At 37.0% G+C, this 20,022-nt stretch overlaps 2 protein-coding genes across 6 annotated transcripts; one reads left to right on the forward strand and one right to left on the reverse strand.

Moving 5' to 3' along the window:
- Positions 1-76: 76 nt before the first annotated feature.
- LOC116767075 (uncharacterized) lies at positions 77-3,711 on the forward strand. The gene is made up of 5 exons (XM_032657235.2): positions 77-419; positions 881-1,072; positions 1,642-1,947; positions 3,042-3,171; positions 3,415-3,711. Exons 1-5 carry the CDS (start codon positions 168-170, stop codon positions 3,498-3,500), a joined length of 966 nt encoding a protein of 321 aa, XP_032513126.2. The 5' UTR covers positions 77-167; the 3' UTR covers positions 3,501-3,711.
- Positions 3,580-19,890, reverse strand: LOC116767074 (V-type proton ATPase 116 kDa subunit a 1). 5 transcript variants are annotated; one of them, XM_032657230.2, is made up of 19 exons: positions 19,601-19,890; positions 17,330-17,509; positions 16,400-16,528; positions 14,899-14,987; positions 14,471-14,509; positions 9,688-9,814; positions 9,288-9,464; positions 8,304-8,516; positions 7,775-7,925; positions 7,549-7,688; positions 7,148-7,384; positions 6,906-7,018; positions 6,433-6,581; positions 6,059-6,189; positions 5,890-5,976; positions 5,245-5,358; positions 5,041-5,167; positions 4,613-4,745; positions 3,580-4,193 (listed from the first exon to the last, which is right to left on the reverse strand). In XM_032657230.2, the coding sequence occupies exons 1-19, from the start codon at positions 19,715-19,717 to the stop codon at positions 4,094-4,096; spliced, it is 2,553 nt and encodes an 850-aa protein (XP_032513121.1). In that variant the 5' UTR covers positions 19,718-19,890; the 3' UTR covers positions 3,580-4,093. The 5 variants fall into 5 exon arrangements, with proteins under 5 accessions (XP_032513121.1, XP_032513122.1, XP_032513124.1 ...); XM_032657231.2 differs by lacking the exon at positions 14,471-14,509; XM_032657233.2 differs by lacking the exons at positions 14,471-14,509; positions 14,899-14,987 and adding an exon at positions 15,544-15,590.
- Between the last annotated feature and the right edge of the window lie 132 nt (positions 19,891-20,022).

A 20,022-nucleotide genomic window follows, 5' to 3' on the forward strand; every position in this document is an offset into this window, starting at 1 on the left:
TTAGTTTAAATTTAGGTTACAATGTAAAGAGGCTTTGTGCTCCTTTCATCTAGTATAAAATGCAATGTACTCTCTAAACTGTTTGTAACTCCATACTATCGATGTTATAAAAATCGGAGTAAGGATGGCAACCCTTCACTCTTATTCGGTGCACACTTCCGATCAAAATGGATAAAAACAATGAGAAGATCGGTGAGAAAAAATTAAAAGCGGCTGAGATTAAATTAAATAAAATATTGCGGAAGATTAGTTTGCTTAAACTCAACAACTACGACATTTCCCGGATAGATTTACCACAGAATAAAGAAAGAAAGAAATTATTGTATTTCAATAGTTGGCTGAAGAATTTTGCCATTTGTGTCATGGCATTCACTGGGGTAGCAGCGAGCTGGTGGTGGCATTACTCACAATTCTATCCAGTAAGTAATTTCCGCCGCATGAATTTTTAAAGTTAGAAGTAAACCATACATTATGCTTCTAAATTACTCTTTAAAATTTTCAATAGTTTACTTTATTTTCCAGGGTAAAGGTTACCTTGCTAATCTTATAATACCCAAAAGCCCTTCAGAAATTCCAGAAAACAGACATGTTATTTTTATTTGTATTAATAGATAAACCTAAAGGTCATTATATATATATATATATATATATAATAGATGTACATATGGCAACTGCTCATTTTAACACTTAACCCTAGAAAAAAATGTAGAAAAATTATGCTCATAAGATAATTTATCCCCTTAGCTATAATTCCTCCGCCGACCGACGAACAACACAACCTCGTCAACATAGTGATTAAGAAAATATTGATTTCAAATGCAGAAGATTTAACTTTAAATAATAATAATATATAATCCAAACATAAAATTTTTCCCCTCAGACCTGTCTCATCCCACTACCTCTGGAGTCCAAGTCACTGTTCCGTTCTCCGGAAGACTGTTCCATGTGTGACAGAGTGAGTGACGTCATCCGGTTGGCTAACATTACGGCAGAAGAGTTTGAAGGAGACTACGCTTATACGACACAACCTGTGATAGTAACTGATGCGACCAAACATTGGAAGGCTATACAAGTATATGTTATTATTATTATTCAGTCTTAAAAATATGAAGTTTTTGTGCTTATTAAATCGCGAGCAAAACTAGCATTTTAATTTTTACGAATCTTGCTCTTACGATAAGTTTTTTTAAACAGAATTATTCAATATTAAAATTAATTTTAATGATGAATAATTAAAAAATTATACGCATTTTTGTTACATTAAATCACTGAATTAATTAATGTGACTTAAATATTTACAAAGTGAAGTGATTGCATTTATAATACAATCTTTATTTTTATAAACTGAATTCCACCCGGAAAAATTCGGTCAAAAGTAACTTTTAATTTTATATAAATTTATAATATCACCCGTTTATAGCAAACGGCAAAAGCAAACCAGAATCTTGACTTAGTATTTGTTCAAATTGTCTTTAGCTTACAGCTGATATGGACATTAGTTAACTACAATAAATATAACTATATTCTTCACTCTCCGTCTACGCGTATTTTTTAAAGTATTGCTCTTTAAAGGGACTGAAACTTAACGAAGATGTTAATAGCGAATATTTTTCATTCACATTTTTTTCCCCTTTTTTTCAGGAATTTAGTTTCGATTTCTTCTCAAAATTTTATCGCACGACCAAAATGGGTAGAAAAATTAACGAATGCTTTTACTTCGCGTATAAATCGGGTTTAAATTCTCTGGACGAGGTCTTTGCTATGGACGAGACGAGAGCGAATTTGTCTGGAGAGCCCTGGTACGTGGGATGGAGCACGTGTTACGAGGAAGAGACTAGGGCGCTACGGCAATACTACAAGAGACCATACTTCCTGCCGAAAACGGCGGAAAGCGATATGGTCGACTGGATCTTCATGGGAGGGCCGGGACAGGGCGCGCACATGCACGTAAGAATTTATATAGCTTCCACAGACTATATATAAAGATATAAATATATATATGCACGTTATTTCATTTGTTAGGACTAGTACAATAATAAAGGCTTAAAAGAATAACCCTATATGCAGGTGTGTTTATATTAAATAGGAACTTAAATCTATTCCAAATACTGAACTTAACACCATTTCAACTTTTTATAGACTAGGCTCCAATTTCTTAATAGAAATTCACAATTTTTGGTTTTGGTCTGTGGCCTAAATAGACAAAATATGATTTTGATAAAACATCCGTTTTACAAAGACTAGCAATACAACAGTGGCGTGCACAGGGATTTGGGATAGGGCAAGCAGAATATGTTTGAAAAAAAATACCAATTTTCATTATAATTTCTTCCTTAAAACCATTGATAATAATGAGATCATTCGCAATTATTCATTTGAATGAAACTAATATTTTCAGATTAATACGCGTAATTTAACGGGCAGACGAGATGTCTGCCGTGAACTCGGTTGCTGCGAAGTAACCGCAACGCTGGGAGAATGTAGGTTTTAAACCTAATACAATACGCGAAGTAAACCGAAAATATTAGTTTCATTTAAACATTGATAATATTCGCGCATAAAGTTACAGCAGTCCGATCAGAACGAACATCTATATATTTTATGAATCTCTCAACTACCTCTGAGCCACGAAAGTACCTTAGAACGATTACGATTTGTTCATCACCGCTTTATAAAAGTTATTTAAATCGGAATATCCAGTGGAGATCCAAATATTCTTATTTTTATTATTTGAAAATAAGGTGGGCACGCCACTGCAATACAACCTACTCTCGTGAAGAAATAACATTGTATAACGGACTATATATATATATATATATATATATACTTAGCTGTTAAATATAATTTACTCCATTGTTACCACATTCAATTTTTTTTTATTAACCCACAACACTATGAATATGGTTTCTACTTATACAGCCAACATCATTAGAACCACGGACAAGAGAAAGTGTTTAATATTTTGACGTCCACAAGTGATTCATTGTGGCCACTGGTCAGTGTAAACATATAATATACTAAGGCTATTACTAATACCCCAGGTGGATTCAGTCCGTCACATGTCCTGGCAGGCCCAGGTCCGCGGGTCCAAGACCTGGCAGCTGGCTCCTCCGCCCGAGTGTCTCTACTTCTGTCGATGGATAACCTTCACAGTACAGCCAGGGGATATACGTATGTAACTTTAGTAACCAAGATTCACTTGTAAAATACATTTTTGATAGTATTCTAAAATTAACTCGCTTGTTTTATTTTGTTCATTAATATATCCTAATATTTTATCAACAAATTTATCGTTAAAGACCTAATTAAGAATGTTATTTAATGTTCAGTTATATTAGAGAATATTTTTTTTCATTCCACATAAAAGCAATATATATTGTCAGTAATTTTGTGTGTTCTGGTATAATTCCACAGTGGTGGTGAACACGAATCGTTGGTATCATAAGACGACCGTCCTCCCCGGAGACATCAGCATCACTATCGGAGCGGAGTATGACTAACACTACGGCGTTTATTTTTTCCAACAATATATTATTTAATGTATATGTTTATTGTTCCCTAACAAATAAAACAACTTCATGTGCTAAGAGAATTATATATTTATTTGAACATCGGAAGCTACGATTATCTAAAAGGATTACACATCGGTCACTGTCTACGGGAACTAATGTTCTATAAAATGTAATTTCTATTTGTAAGTATACAGAGAGAGCCTCGGGTAAAAAACAATCCTACAAACCAGCTTTAAGTACATTTGAACTTATAAAAATGTTAAAAAAAATAATAATAATATATAAAATATACCATCGCTTAACTCCAAGTATATAATAATTAAACACAATGATCTACAATACATCATACAATAGCCGACATCGAAATGACAAGGAAAAAGCTGCTTCGGAGACATCGATAACGAATGGCCATAGTGAAGCCATTAAGAATTACATTTTATATATTTAAATTTGGAACATGTAACATTACTCGACCGGCTACATACGGCCAGCATCTGTTTATTCTGCCATAATAGTTAACAGTTAAATTTGGAACACTCAATAACGGCTGTATAGTGTAGACTGTAACCCGCCACGCTCGGTTACTCCTCGGCCTGACCCGCCGAGTCCAGAATGATCTCGAACGAGAACGGCATGAAGAGGTAACCCTCGCCCGCGTAGAACTTACTCTGGAACTCCACCCTGGAACATGACGACCATTACGTGTAACTAACGCATTTCAACTTAATACGAAAATTATAATAGAAAATACGATATATATTTGTCAGTAGCCTAGCTTATAATAAAAACATAAAGTTAAAGTTACTATCTGTATGTATGAATGTACTTATATCGGAAAAAGAAATACCAACTAAACGAATTAAGTAAAAAAAAATATGATGACATCAAGTTAACAGGAAACTGGTTATCATTAAAAACAAACGTATACATATATAAGAACAGTATTCAAATGACTCATTTGTTATATATAAATCATACAACACATGTTCAATATGGTCTGGAAGAATCCGTGTATGTGTGTAGGAGTGTGCATGTGTGTGTATGAGTGTGCACGTGTGTGTGTAGGAGTGTGCATGTGTGTGTGTGTATTGTGTACACACCAATGCAGACGCAGCGTGTGCAGGAAGGCGGACAGGCCCTCCATCAGCACCAGGATGGAGACGGAGATGGCGGCCCAGCCCGCGAACACGATGTACAGGAAGATGCCGCCCTCGTAGCTGGGAGACATGAGACCTGCGACACGACACAGGGAATGATTCGTCGTATGATGAGAGATAATCTACACACTGACCGATAGAAACTTAGAGGTGAATAACCTTCGATTGGCTTAAAATAAGTGTGTTTTATAAGAGTAAATGGGTAAGGTATAAGAGTATATGGAGGAAATATAAAAACATTTATACATAGCTACTTGTTATATACTAATGCATTCGTTTCAGAATAATAATGTTACAATTAGTATAGATATAGTGTAAGTGGTCCTCGGTATATATGTGTGTGTAAGTATATGTATGTTTGTATGGCCCACCCTTCCTCAGCAACATGTTCCAGGCGACCTCGGCCAGCTGAGCGTGCGCCAGAGACAGCGCCCACAGTCGCAGGTAGGACGCCGTGTGCGAGACGCTCCCCAGCACGTACTCGATGGTGTGGATCGCCTGAGAGTATTACACGATCATTACACATGCGGCTGACGACTGACGTGCGTATAGTACAAGCATATGATTGTCCGGACCTGGTGTATGAACACCTCGGTGATGTCCTCGTCGCCGTGGTCGTGGGCGGGGACGGGCGCTCCGCCGGCCGTGCCGTTCTCAGCGCTCGCTTCGATGCTCTGGTGACCTTGCGCCTGATGACATATATATATGTAGTTATTAATGATACACATTCCGGGAACTTTGCCCCACTATGTTCCTCCCTTATACTACCTACATCATATTAGTCAGGGGAGAGGCAACATATATAAACAATCAATCGTCATATTTGTAGCCCAAAATAATAGATCAGGAAAAAATGTATACTGAGATATGTTGGATGAAATCATCTTTATACATAAAAGTCTTGTTAGTTACACTATTTACAACTCAAGAACGGCTGTATGGGCTTGGCTGAAAATTGGGGGAGAGACAGCTAAGAACAGGGGAAAGGACATATGATGCTTGTCATTTGATTGAATAAGAAAAAAAATAAGTTGATCAAATAAAAAATCTTCTTATCTACGGTCTTTAAGGAGGAATACAGGTCGCTCAGCTATACTATATATAAGCTAGTATTTACATAATCAACATAGTGACTATGAGCCCGGTAACAACCAGCCTGTAGAGTGCTGATGTTTATGAATATCACGTGATAGACAACAGTATAGTATCGTGTAACTCACGGCGCGTAACTTCTGCTCCTTCCTGATGAAGTACGGCTTCCCGAACAACATCACAGGCACGCACATCAGGGCCAGTATGACGAAAAGCTGGAAGAGATGGACAGATTACAGTCTAGCAATTAGCAACAGCCTTAAGTGAAAGATTTATACGAAATGAGGGATGGGGCACCTTCTGGAGTCCTATCTGTCCGGCGTACATGGTGTCGTCGCACTGCGGCCGCGTGTTCTCGTCCGTCTTGAACAGCATCATGTTGATGAACGTGATCAGGATGGACGGCGCGCAGAAGCCGCTGGTCTTCACTGTACGCATGACAACCGGCTCATTATGGATGTGTATTGTAAAGATATCATTTTATTTTTATTTTGATCCGTCCGTCTGTTTGTCCAGCCTGATAAAAATCTCTAAAACGGCGGGGTCGATTTTGAGCGAGCTCTTACTGGCAGATAGTTGATTTAATGAGGAGTGACTTGGGCCATTATTATTTTTCAAATATTATATATATATATATATCTTTATCTACTCGTATAAAATTAATTGATTACCGTAGGCCTCGTCTCCGAAGTGCCCGGGGGTCGGGCCGTAGGAGGTCCACTTGATGAACATCAGCAGCACCATGTAGAAGAACAGCAGCGTGAGGAAGAAGATCTGAGGGACGAACTCCACGTATATCGAGATGCGGCGCTTGAAGTACCTGGCGCGGACAGAGACACATGTCAGTGTAGACTCGCCTTATACACGGCACAGTACGGGACTGCCGGGAGGGTTGTCGCTTGGTACGTCTACATTATCAAATGGCGTTAAACGACACTTAATTAATTTAAACATCGAATACGGTACAGTCTACTATTTCGTAGCGATTGTATTATATTATAAATCCCGTGCCACAGACTACTGACTATATTTTGAACACGCTATACATTTTCCTATGGATATATATTTAGAACAAAACTTCTATCAACGCCTCCACCACCGAGTCGGTTTGGAATATTCGATGTATACAGAAGCGGTGACTCACAGATGGTTCCACAGCGAGAGGCAGACTCCGAACAACATGTGGAAGACGCCGATGATGATGGAGATCTTCATCTTGTAGGCGTTCATGAAGATGATCTTGTTAGCCTCCGCCAGCTGGAACACGCACACCGCACAACACATTACACGCTATACCAGGCGGTCATTATGATCGGGGTGTGGAAGAGTTAATATAGTGGAAACCGTTGCTGACTCCATTACTAGACCGGTAGAATAAGGACAGACCTGCCACACAGGATCTATGCCGAAGGGGTAGGGCGTCTGCAAGTAGTCCTCGGAGTCGGGGTTCAGCTGGAGGTCCTTGTTGGTGAGGAGAGTGGACTCGTTGTAGTTGTTGACCCACGAGGAGCCGAAGATGTTGAGACTCTTGGAGAAGATGTCGTTGTAGATAATGCCCGTGTACATGGAGAACAGGCCCATCAGCAGGATGATGTAGCGCCCGCCGAAGAAGATGGTCCAGATCTGTCCCGAGGGATAATAACACGTCTTTATATAATAAACATACGTAAGAGACTATTATAGTACAGGGGCTTTGTTAGTGTGTGTAAGACTGTGACCTCGTCTACTAGTTTATATGTGCGTGTATGTGTGTGCGTGTGTGTGCTCGTGTGTAACGTGTCGCTCACCTCGCTGTCGATCCTCTTGGCCTGCAGCGGCTTCTCCTTGTAACACATCCAGAAGCCGAAGGCGGCCATGAGCGCCCCGTGACCCAGGTCACCGAACATCACGGCGAACAGGAACGGAAACGTGATTATGGTGTACGGAGCTGCAACCACACGCACGGTTAGTGTTATATATTATATTAGGTCTACTATATAGGGAGAGCGCCCTATGAGTGTATGTTCCACTGACCGGGGTTGACCTCCCGGTAGGTGGCGACACCGTAGGCGTATATGAGGTGCTGGAAGGCGGAGGTGAACTTGTTAGTGCGGTTGTAGGTCGGCGGCGGCTCGGACGTGTCCATGCGGTTCAGGATCGGCGGGACCGAACTGCCGCTGCGCTCCTGGAATTGACCATGAAATGTCGCGTCAGGATCGGCTTAGGATGGATATAACTGATGTAAGTTTTAGCTAAATAAAACTGATACTTTCATATTTACAACGCGTATTTTATTATCTTAACTGCACACTCCCTACGTTTTTGTTACTTCGCAGCAACCGTGATCACGGGCGGACGGGGTGAGAAAATTATTTTCATAAAAAAAAGTGTAGTATATATGAAAATACTAGCTACATTCAAACGAATACTCGCGATAATCTTAGATCTCATAGAGCAATCGGTTGTTTATAACTCACGAGTGTAACAACACTTATGAAGCAATATCTTTGGCCTTTGACCTTCAACATGACCGTAATCTTTTGACAATACACTAATGACCGACCGTTCCTCTCCGTAGGGCCAACTGTATGGTCTCCATGTCCAGGGCGGGGACCCAGCACTCGGCGATGAGACACTTCTGGGTCACGTCCAGGTTGAACAGGTTCAAGGTGTGATAGATGGCCTTAATCTTGCGCACCTTCACGAACCAGTTCTTTATGTTCTTGGCAGCGGCGACCAACACGCGGTGACGGTGGTCCTGGGTCTGACCCAACACCTGCAAAATATTAACAGGTTATAAACAGAACGTACGGAAATATTGAGGAAGTTTATAGGAATTTAAATTTATAGGTAATAATAGTAATTTATTACGAAGGCGATAAAGTTTACAAATGTTGGTGGTATGGAAGAGCTCTTCTTCAGGTGTTTGTCGCCTAAAATCTATTTCAGTAGTAATGTACATATGTATATGTGAATAGCTGAATTTATGTCATTCTGTTTACATTTCAACAGCGATGTAGGTAAGCAACGTAACGAATAACCTCGGCAGTATATGGAACCTAATGTCGTCTCAACCGGCCTCCGTCCTGTGATAGTCATATTAGTCTTAAGCCGGTAAACACAGTATTTAACACACGCGCCGCATAAGCCAGCCAGCCATAATGTTTGAACAAATTACACACGCAATAAAATTATTTGAATTACCTGCAGAATCATATAATCCGTGATATAAATAGTTTTATAATGGACTCTACGTCCGTCTGACATATTAAGCTAGTGCACGTTGTGTTCGTATGTTGTCTATATAAACCAGATGAGGTCAGTGACACGACAGGTAAATGACTATTTTATATGTATGTAACGTGGTCCCTGAGAAAGGTCCATACTGGTATATATTCATCAAATATTTTATCATTCACAAACGTTGTTACTGAATGTTTATTCGTGTCTGACGCGGTTGTTTCTATTCGAATGTTTTAAAGCTATTTATATTAACCATTTTAATGAGAACTAGCCTCCTCTAATCTCTCTATGTATGTATACCCACCGTGTTAAGATCTTCGATCCTGGTCATAACCCCCATGGCCATTTCCCGACGGTCGGCGGGAGCCTCCGGGCACGGGTATAAGGTGGCGCGGAAACCTTCACAGATCTTCTTCACGCGGGTCTTGAGCTGGTCTCCTTGGAAGAAGATTATGAACACCGACTTGTACACCTGGTCCGACTGGAGGACGAGAAGTAGGTAGAGGAGTTGAGAAGATTATATTTAAATTCACACATTTGGTACTTTGTTTAAAATAAAAACGAAGTATAGGGCATGTGTCGTTCAAATCTTGAAACGATGAAGCTTACTCTCCGACTCGTTGCAAGTAACACAAATTGATTGTGACCATGTAGCAATTAATACATTTTAAATTCTATGGAGTAGGGTAGCGTCTTTGACTCACCGATGACGGGTCCTCTAGAGGCGTGTCGATCTCGGCCTGCCTCAGGAAGACGTTACCGCGACACGCACGCCACAGCATACGCTCAAAGGCAGGAATTCTCTCACGGAGAATAACTCCGGCAACGAAACTGTGCGTGAAACGTGATTTAGAACGAGAAAAAAATATATACAAAGAGATCGTTCTTCTGGTGCTGTGCTGATATTATGATTGGTCTATGTACATCATGGAACCTTAGGCTTAGGGTTACTCTAAGTCAGCACCTTCACGCTTACGGAGAATTGGCCGTTTAGGTATGTGAGAAGATTTATGAATGAAAAAGTGTTGAATCTCCGTGTGACAGTGACGATGCGAACTTAACTAAGAACAGAACACTCAGCGTCGCACGGGAACGATCTCAAACTATGAAACATACGCAATATGGTACTAAATATAGTACTTAAGCCAAAAAAAATCTGTAGATAAAGGAATATCTATTGTTGCAAATACTTTAACGTATTAATTTAATGCGGTTTGTAAATACAATGAAACGTGTAATAGCTATAGTTTCGTTAGATTTGATGTTATAAGAGCTATGTACAACTTTTTGATAATTATTTCTATATAGTCCTTATATAATAATATGCACATTTGTATTTACAAGCTGCAATATGAAGGGACGTTGATGGTTGGTAAACATGTGGGTACTATCGTCCATTAATGACATTTTCTTGTTAAAGTCATACTACAATCTTATTATTAGATTTTATTTTTTATTTTTCTCGTAAACTTTTTTTCTTGTTAACGGTTTTTGTTACATCCTGTATGAATACTTATATAAGTAATGAAAAAAACGCAACCACCTAACGAGATCGGAGACATTAACATAAAACTAATATTTTTCGAATTTTGCTAAGCGAATTTTTATTACTTTAACTAAATACTCCCGACGTTTCGGTAATCCACATTCACATCTCATCTGTCCGTGATCACGGATGCTGAAAAATAACCGAAACTTCGGGATTATGCAGTTAAATTAATAAAAGTTTCCGTAGTAAATCCAAATAATATTCGTTTTATGTGAACAAGCACCTGCCTAAGAATTAATGTAATCAGAACGTAATCTGACATTTTTTTTTTTTTCAATTTAAATCTTAACTGATTTATGAAGCATTATAATTCAATATAGATTACTGCTATCGCAAATAATCTTCGCCGATTGCAAGGACTCGTTATGTAAGTATCGCTACGACATTGTTTTTTATAATACTTTACTAAAATAAAAGGAAGTTTCAGTCCGACAAATCTTTATTTTATTTTAACTTTCTCATGTTTGTTATTCCATCTTTATCTTCACAGCGTCAGACGTAACGCTTGTTACAAATTGTTCCTCCGTGACTATTGTTTAAATGTTAACTCAGACTATCAGTTTAAGTTGTAGTTCGTGTCGTGAAATTAACTAGCTTGTTTAACTCGTCACTCGTCAGTTAGTGACAGGGTTATTTTGGTAAAAAATGACATAATTATTTCTCAGTACATTTTATATTTAAGTGAGATTAATTGGCGGATAATGTGATATATTTGAATCGTTTTCTTGGTAATTGTCAAGGTAATTTTTACCCGTAATATGTCATTGTTAAAGGCCTTAGAAATTTGTGTGTTGAATAGCCATTGTCTTCATTCATGAAGGTGATTAATGACTACCTGGACATAACACAAGGCTCTACATTGTTGAAACATCTGTATATTCAAAAAAACATACTTCGAACATTAAAATATTACCGTATTCACTAAGTATAATGTGTTATAATCATTTATCGTATCATTTAAATAATATTTCCGATAGAATTTCCTGAGATACCACGAGGCGAACATTACTTACTGTCTATGTAATAAATACTATAATATATTTTTATTCATATAGAATTATGTGTATATATATATATTATGTCGTCAAATCGCGGAAACAGCAGAAGATAATTATTGAGTAATGTGTATATATATACGAGATAACGTTTCAGCTTCAAGATCATCTACGAGTGCATCGTCAGCTGGGAATATTGACATTAGTATTAAAAGTGAAATAAATCTGTGCATTTGTCGCAGAATGTATCGTGCATTCAGATCACGTGGACCCTTAACAAATATTCTCTGTGCATGCATCTCAGATGATGCGCAGCGTGTGTGATAACTTATAATACCTATCGCACTAATAAATTTTATATACAATTTTAATGTTATGGTTGTTTTAATGGTTCTCGTATTCGGCTGTGTGAAATTCATAGAATGGAAAAAAAAAACCACAAATTACACAAAACCCGTCTGGTATATCTGTTTTCCTCGAACTGAGGACTTGCGATGGGATCTTCAATACAATATCTACCTTACCGTCTGCCTTTAAAGACGACTTTAAGTTACTCGTATTATTTATTTGATAAATTTAGACATTCGATTTGACTGTTTCGACTGTAGTTCTGTTCGTACGTCGGTGGTGATGACGTCACTGGCGTCTTGTTGGCGAGTGATCAAGTGTGTCTGTCTGCTGTCTCCTCGTTTGTGATGTTTGAAACATGCGGGTCGAAGGTCGTTGTCGGTACGAGAATAATAATTTTATGTGTGTAACATTTACGCAACCGATCGTGATTTAAAAAAAAAGATAAAAAAAATATATATAATATAATATCCAAAGAAGAGTAACTCATTAGAAAATATAAGTATTTAATTTACGAGAATTATAATATTAAAATTTAATTTAATTCAAACATGTATATAGATTGCGTTTTTAAATGATAGCACCAATGTACACGATGTAAGTCACCAACGGTCAACGTCTCTTTAGAATAATCCTCAACATAATTCCGTCGCTAGAGCCTGATATTCATAGCAATAACCATACCAAGCATACATTTCAAACCCTCTCACATTATTTAACCGACGGAGCACATGGTTGTTATGAAATGCTACGTGGACCAAACCGTGTACCCCAGCTCGGTGATCTCGATTACGACCTTATCGTACATTGTTTGATATATTTTACAGTACTGAAGTTGAATTCTCTTCTCCCATACAAACGTCGTTCCCACGGCCCGTGATGTTTGTACATATTTGGGTCAAATGAGTTTGTTATCAATCTATCAATATCTTATCACATCGAGATTAGGAGATCTCTGTGAAGTGTTATCCGTAAATATTATAGTTATTTAAAACACGAATATGTCTGTACGTAGTGGAATTATACTACACGTATAGAATAGTATATTTTTAGTTTCGACTTGTCTGTAGCTGTTAGCCCTATTGGCTTTTACAGCGTCACCCGGAGGGGCAAATAGCCCGATGGGACCTCCCCCTTAATTCGGGCCCGAAGGGCAGAATAGTATAATGAAATAAGAAACGTTCATTATGTCTCATGTTAATAAATTTTAAGGATTGTAAAAGAAAATTGGTTTTTAATGAAGATTGTTGCGTTGACTTCATTACGCTTCAACAAGTAACGAACAAAAAATATAAGTGAATGTTAGTTTTGTCAAATAAAAAATTAAATGAACTTTGTATAACGATCTTTCATACTATTTATCTGTTCGTTCAGCCGGCACGGACTCTTACATTGATTTATAATTCTACGATAAACATCTCATGCAGCGTTAAAGCTGAGATCTTTGAGGTTTTCGTAATCGTAATATCAATTGATTCACAAAAGATTTCTTTTGTCATATTTACAAGTTATTTATTAAAAAAAAAAATTACCCAATATAGAGAATTGACTCAGGAAAAGGGACTAAATTAATTCTTTATATAAATTTAAATAGGTTTTTAAATGCAAAATTCTTATAACCTCATTAATACATGATATATGTACTGTACATGTGCGGGTGTGTGCTTGCTTTCAATAGTCTCAATACATATGTAAACTCAATCTATATCCAGTACCAAACATATCGAACAGCAAACACAGTGTTTATAAACTGGCTGTATGAACATTGTTACGAGAAATCTGAGAAACACTAACAATTTATAAAACATGGGACTGTGTACGCTAAAATTCTTAACAGATACTGGATACATCCTATGATTGATGTTTGGAGTGATTTAGACTGTGTGTGTGTATGTATGATCACCCTCAACTTAGACTAAAAATATATATATCAAACATGGTACAGAATGGAATATATACATCGAGGGATTCACAGAAGGTTGAAATATATGAGGGCGTTTATTGCGTGTAGTGCGTAACTCAGAGTTACAGGTTTGATGACGATTACTATGAACATACGGCGCTAGCTCACTTAATATAAGACGGATAGTTTGAAACACTCGTACCAAGACGCTGTTAGGACCGATAGAAATATGTAGTCGTCGTAGTCACAATATTTGATAAGGATATATTTTAAAATTCTATAAAAAAAACGTTTAACGGCTTGTGATTACGAACTACTAAATCCAGCATTTACATTATCTGCACCTAATCCGTTATCTATTCTTGAAGTCCAAATTATCCAGAAATTTAACTGTTTGTCGATATGTGATTTTGAACGGTGATGTGTTAGTAAGCATATCTCATTTAAATATTAAATGTTAATACTACAACGACATTATCTACTGGTATTTTTAAACTATGTCTATAAAGTCCGATGAGATAAAATGAATATTATAATGGAAAAAATTCATTATAACCAAAAATACCAATATCTAACCGTCGATGTATCGCTAGTGTACATAAAAAACCCTTTACCAAAATATAAACAAAAAAAACGGACTCCCACAAAAAAACTAAAGCCAACTATATAACAATTTACATGAAGCTACTAACCAAGGCAGGAATTCCAAGGACTCTTGTTTATCCCGAAAACTAGAGTAAACCAAGCATACATGTTAGCATTGTAAACAAACTCATTTCAAATGATATTAAAATTATTATTATACGGTCTGTGTGACCCGAGTTCACATGCAGGCACTTCACTACTCCATGGGACATCCATACGGCGGCCACGGCGGTGACGTCACAGAGCGACGTATTCGCCTCCGATACCGAGACCGCTGAGTAAATGTTTATCGAGCCATCAGTTCATAATAAAATAATAAAAACGTCCCGTTTGTGTGAACAACTTAATAGATCTGAAACTGCTGATGGCTCAGTTCATTTAATTTTAGAACTATTATGACGATATTTAATCATTATTATTATTATTATTTAGTACATCTGTTGCGGAGTCGACTAGTGCATGTAACGATACATACCCTAGTTGGACCTGTCCCATATGTCTGTTCGGATCGTCGGATATCAGAGCCCGGGTCATTGACTCAGTGGTATTGGCACCACCCTCGTGCTGGGACAAACAAACATGTACACATACAAACATACACACGTACAGACGACGGACGGCTCACATTTGCGTGTTGTAGTAAAAAAATTAGCACCAACTCATCGTATGCAATCGTACGATGCACGTCTTATACTCTCAACGTGAAAGCTTCCAGCTGTTAGTCTACATGAGGTTTCTTAGGCTGATGATAACACTACATACAGGTTACAGGTTACTGGTTACACGACGACGGTGGGACTAGAAACATTAACAGAACATAATGGCATGCAGTGACGGTTACAGAAAGCGTGAACGGTGATCCGGTGATCCAACGACCCAAATGATCCGAGTGATCCGAATGATCCGAATGGTTCGGTGCACGTTACGGACGGACTTCAAAAATAAATCGATAAATAAAGGGCAAAGTGTTAGTCAGAACTCACTCAGGCAGCAGTCGGTTAACACTCCAGGGCGGCTCGTACTGAGCCTTGTTAATATCGACAGTGGGGTAAACACACAGGGTATAAAAAGAGCTGTTAATCTGATAGTATACTATAGACCGGCTGTCTCCAATGCTTGCCTGAGTGGTGACCGGTAGACTCCCGTATCAGCGTCACAGTACAAGCGCTGCAAAAATAATACCGAGCTAGGACCGGCCCTGACCGAGCGGTCGCAGGAGTCGGGAGCGGTCCGTAGCTGATAGCACTTATATATACTGCATACCCCAGCTTGAGCGCTTGCCCTCCCGCCATCAGCCCCTCCTCCCCCAGGAGGGTGACTTGTTCCTCCTCCCGCGACGGGTCCGCCATCTTATGCACACAGACGCGTCATGAGGTAACGTCACATTCACGGTTACATGCATCGACAGAACGTTCGACGACCGTCTGGACTCTCATTACTTATATTAAAACCGTCCAATGTGACATCAGCTCGTTACAGTCTTCACCGACATGTCGCGCGGTACATGTCGTTTAAGGGATATAAGTTTTGTATAGCGGTACGCTTAAGAAGACCCACGACCTCGTTATAGAGACAGAACAGGTGTTAACAGTATACACAGAGGCTGTGCTCACAGTTTTAGTACACGACAACTGTATACTCAGGGTTCACCGAACATATGAGACATCGATAAAAAAAAGAAAAAAAATAACAAAAAAAAATGTCATGATCTGTTTGATTTTGACATCAGTTAACGTTATTGGGGCTAGTTTTTTTCTACAACAGCACATAATCTACTGTTCGTATAAAACACATTATATGGAGGTTTGATTACTTTATGTTTCAACTAAGCCGATTGTGTGATGAAAAATTGTCCTGATGGTCATAATTTAAGTGGCGTCACGAGGCCAGCGGTAAATATTATCTTATCAACAAATTAATATATAGTGCTGGTTACGACGCGAGGGATTCTGTGTCATTATCTCAGTGTATCATACCTCGTCGAAGAACACCTGCGTCTTCCTCAGTATGTGCTTCAGCTCCGTCAGTTCCAAGTAGTTCCTCTTCAACGCCTCAGCGTTCTGATTGACTTCCCGGAGTTCATTTTCGAGTTTCTCAAACGTAGCCTGTATCCATATTAGTCGTTCAACTCAAATCTCATTGAACATTGACTTTAATTACAATATTTGTAATAACATATACATGTATATATATTGACCTACTTATTATTTCATGTACATTTTGAATAATTATTTTCATCGTAAACGATACATTGTTGAAGCAACACTGTGACATAACACAAACATATCTGTGTATAAGGACATTCGTAAATACATAACAACTAGTGATGTGTACTATAAATATATAGGTATTTAAGAGATTCGAGATTCTACTCAATTTACCATAGAATAACTTCTACTATGAGACTTTATTATTAACTATTGAAACACTGACAGAATCCAATGTACTACATTACTATTACAATATAATACATATATTATTTGTATGTATGTCTGTTGTTTGGCTAACAAAAAATTCAATAAATGATGTATTTTGATCATAGATGTCAATAATAATAGTTCATTAACTTTATTAAGTCCTAACAAGGCATATTCTCGTTGTATGTAAACTGAAACTAACATACAATTTCATAGCAGTACTTGAACATGATGTAACACACACACATACACACATACATACACACTCACACTCACACATCAAACCGTTTGTATACGTATTATAATTGCCAGCGTCTTTGATTTGACAATGAACATGATAATTCATATTTCAGTCTGTTTCAATTGATACAAATACTATTCAATTACACGCTATTAAGCGTGGTCTACACTGCCGTGTTAATCACATATCTCTCTATGATGTAGATTCGTGTGTAGAACCGGTTTTATAGGTGTTTGTGTTGTCCGTACCTCAAGGTCGATCATCTCCCTGGGCTGCGGCGCCTCGGGCACCTCCCCCGGTATCTCCAGCATGGGGATGCCGTCTCTCCTGATCTCCTTCTCCAGGTAGCGCAGCTTCCTCTCCATCTCATCGCAACGGCGCACTTCATTGACGAACTTCCGTTGGAACGCGTTCACGTCTGGGTTCAACTGTAACAAGTAAAACAAATTTAAAAATAATATCAATGGGCAGGTTATTTCCACTTAAATATTCTATACATTATATACATAACAACACATCAAACAACTCACAGACAGTCTCCGAACAATATGACCTTTATTTTTTATTACCTTCAATGTTTCTAGCAGTCATTTATTTGATAGGAACACTGCTTTAGGTCTCAAGCAAGTGCAATCAATATATTTTGTAAATCATTAATTTCAACTCTGCTGCTATATCAATAAGGTTGATATTCAGATAATCGTAAAACTCAAACATGTTTTGTTTAATGTCTATTACTGTGTGAGATAATTTAACATCAGTAATTTGTTTATACAAAATTATAGTTAATGCAGAAGGAAATATGTCGTGACAATAAAATATATGATATACATAATCCTTAGAGCATGACTCAGAAGTCAACGGAGACTTTTTACACCAAAATAAACCACCTGTATTTAATAACTTGTGTTTAGCTTCGGAGTAATCTTTATTGTTCTTAAATATTATAAAATTATCTTCCTTTATACTCAAGTGGCTTATAACCATTGTTTACCTCATGCTTATATTGGCACAGTATAGACAAAACAAAAATGCCTAAAAAATTATTAATTTGAAACCATAATATAAGTTGAGTCACACATGGTTTTCAATTGTATTAAAAAAAATACATTTTTTTTTCCAAAATTTACTCCACAGATTATACTAAAAAGTATAAGTAGTAGTAGTAGTAATAAGGCCAAGTTAAAACTCTTTTATCATATTTTGTATAACATTTAGGTATCATTATACCTGATTACTTAGATTAATATATCTTTTAATCATATCACACCGGCGGTGATAAAAATATGAAGCTACTACCAAAATTATATTACAATCACATGATTCTGATGATAATTAATTTAGTTGGATTTATGTAACGTCTTGGAAATTAAGGTTTTATATAATAATGTCCATTTATATATATATATAAGAATTTTTAAGTATCTCATTAGAAATTGAAAATATCTATACTAACAAACAGATGTACTGGTTTTATGTATGAATAAACAAATTTATTTGTTTCAAAACATGTGTGAGTTCAGAAATAATAATTTATATGAGCTTGTATGTACAAGGTTTGTTATGTCCAAATAATTCCGAATCTGTTGACTTGTTAATAATGCCTAAAATGAATTTGCCTAGGTCAAAGATATTACTATAATATCCCATATTAGGTTGACTTATATCACAAGATTGGATTTTTCAAATAATTCCATCATTTTTTACAATATCATATAGTTTTATTTCATAAAAATTTAATTTAAAGCCCAACTACTATTAGAGCAACCCATGACATAGCTTTATACAAATATTTCGAGGCATTGTCTTTATTCTAAGAACCTTATAGATTTATATTAATTTTTCATGTGTATGCTTGTTTCAAATTCTTATAATTTAATTATTAGAATATAAAACAATAATCTATTCATAAATATAGAATAATATATAAACTGTGAAACAAATTGAACTACAATTATGATAATACAGTTACACATCAGCATAACTGATTCACCATAACAGAAACAATATTTTAGAATGAAAAAAAATATTCTGTCTTAATAATATTTAAAGAAAATATTTTAATGAATACCTAACAGATGTAGCTTGATTGTTCCTTTACTGATTTTTTTCAAGTGCCAGAATAGCCCATTATCCAGAAAACAAGTCAAAACAGTGATAGCTTTGAAAAAAATACCTTACCATATAGAATCGAATTCACAAACCATTCATTTGTATATTAAAGACAAACTCTCGTAGTGTAATATTATGCTTCAGCCAGGTGATAAGCTCGTGTTTTATTGCCTGATTTGCTTTAGTCTAAAAATATCTTTCATTCCTTTACAGTCTCCGTACTGAGAATTTATTTAAAATCAATACCACAGTCACATTGCGCACATTGTTTCAAACATTTATATCAACCCTAATATAATTTGGGTCAAACTTTCTAAATCCTAGCCTTAGTGTACGCCCATTTCGTTGTTCTATGAATTGAGAATATGTATAGTATGTGACAGATAAAAATTCCTTTAAGCACTTACATCGCGGAACTGAACAAGCCCCAGTTCACCAAGTTCAGACACGCATGCATAGGCTGCTTCACTCTGCAGAAATAGTTGACACAGAGTCATTTCCTCACTTCGAAATAACGACCCCATGTTTAAGGGTTTTCTTATCACAAATAAACGAAATTAAAACCAATTTATCTAGGTCCGCCGCATCCGCCGGCGAACGGACTTTACTGGCGACGAAACCGAAATAAAGTGGGCTGGAAAACGATCAATAAGATTTTCCAGCGAGCGGACTCGTCATCGATGCGCAACGCGACATTAGTGTAGGGATACCATTATCAAATTTTCTTACTCAAAAATTATATTTCATAGTATGACTATTCCTGTGATAATACTTTAATTTATTTGAAATTTTAAAACCTCATATTAAATTATTACCAAGAAATGGCATC

This window comes from Danaus plexippus, chromosome 10 (assembly GCF_018135715.1).
Source record: "Danaus plexippus chromosome 10, MEX_DaPlex, whole genome shotgun sequence".
NCBI lineage: Eukaryota > Metazoa > Arthropoda > Insecta > Lepidoptera > Nymphalidae > Danaus > Danaus plexippus.

Excerpts from the sequence above, each read along its gene's own strand:
- LOC116767074 (XM_032657230.2), bottom strand. The coding sequence starts at position 19,717 with ATGGGGTCGTTATTTCGAAGTGAGGAAATGACTCTGTGTCAACTATTT. Across the intron at positions 7,385-7,548 it reads CCAAGAGGATCGACAGCGAG|ATCTGGACCATCTTCTTCGG; the intron begins GTGAGCGACACG and ends CCCTCGGGACAG. Across the intron at positions 5,359-5,889 it reads AGGAGCAGAAGTTACGCGCC|GCGCAAGGTCACCAGAGCAT; the intron begins GTGAGTTACACG and ends ATATGTCATCAG.
- LOC116767075 (XM_032657235.2), top strand. The coding sequence starts at position 168 with ATGGATAAAAACAATGAGAAGATCGGTGAGAAAAAATTAAAAGCGGCT. Across the intron at positions 420-880 it reads ATTACTCACAATTCTATCCA|ACCTGTCTCATCCCACTACC; the intron begins GTAAGTAATTTC and ends TTTTCCCCTCAG. Across the intron at positions 1,948-3,041 it reads GACAGGGCGCGCACATGCAC|GTGGATTCAGTCCGTCACAT; the intron begins GTAAGAATTTAT and ends CTAATACCCCAG.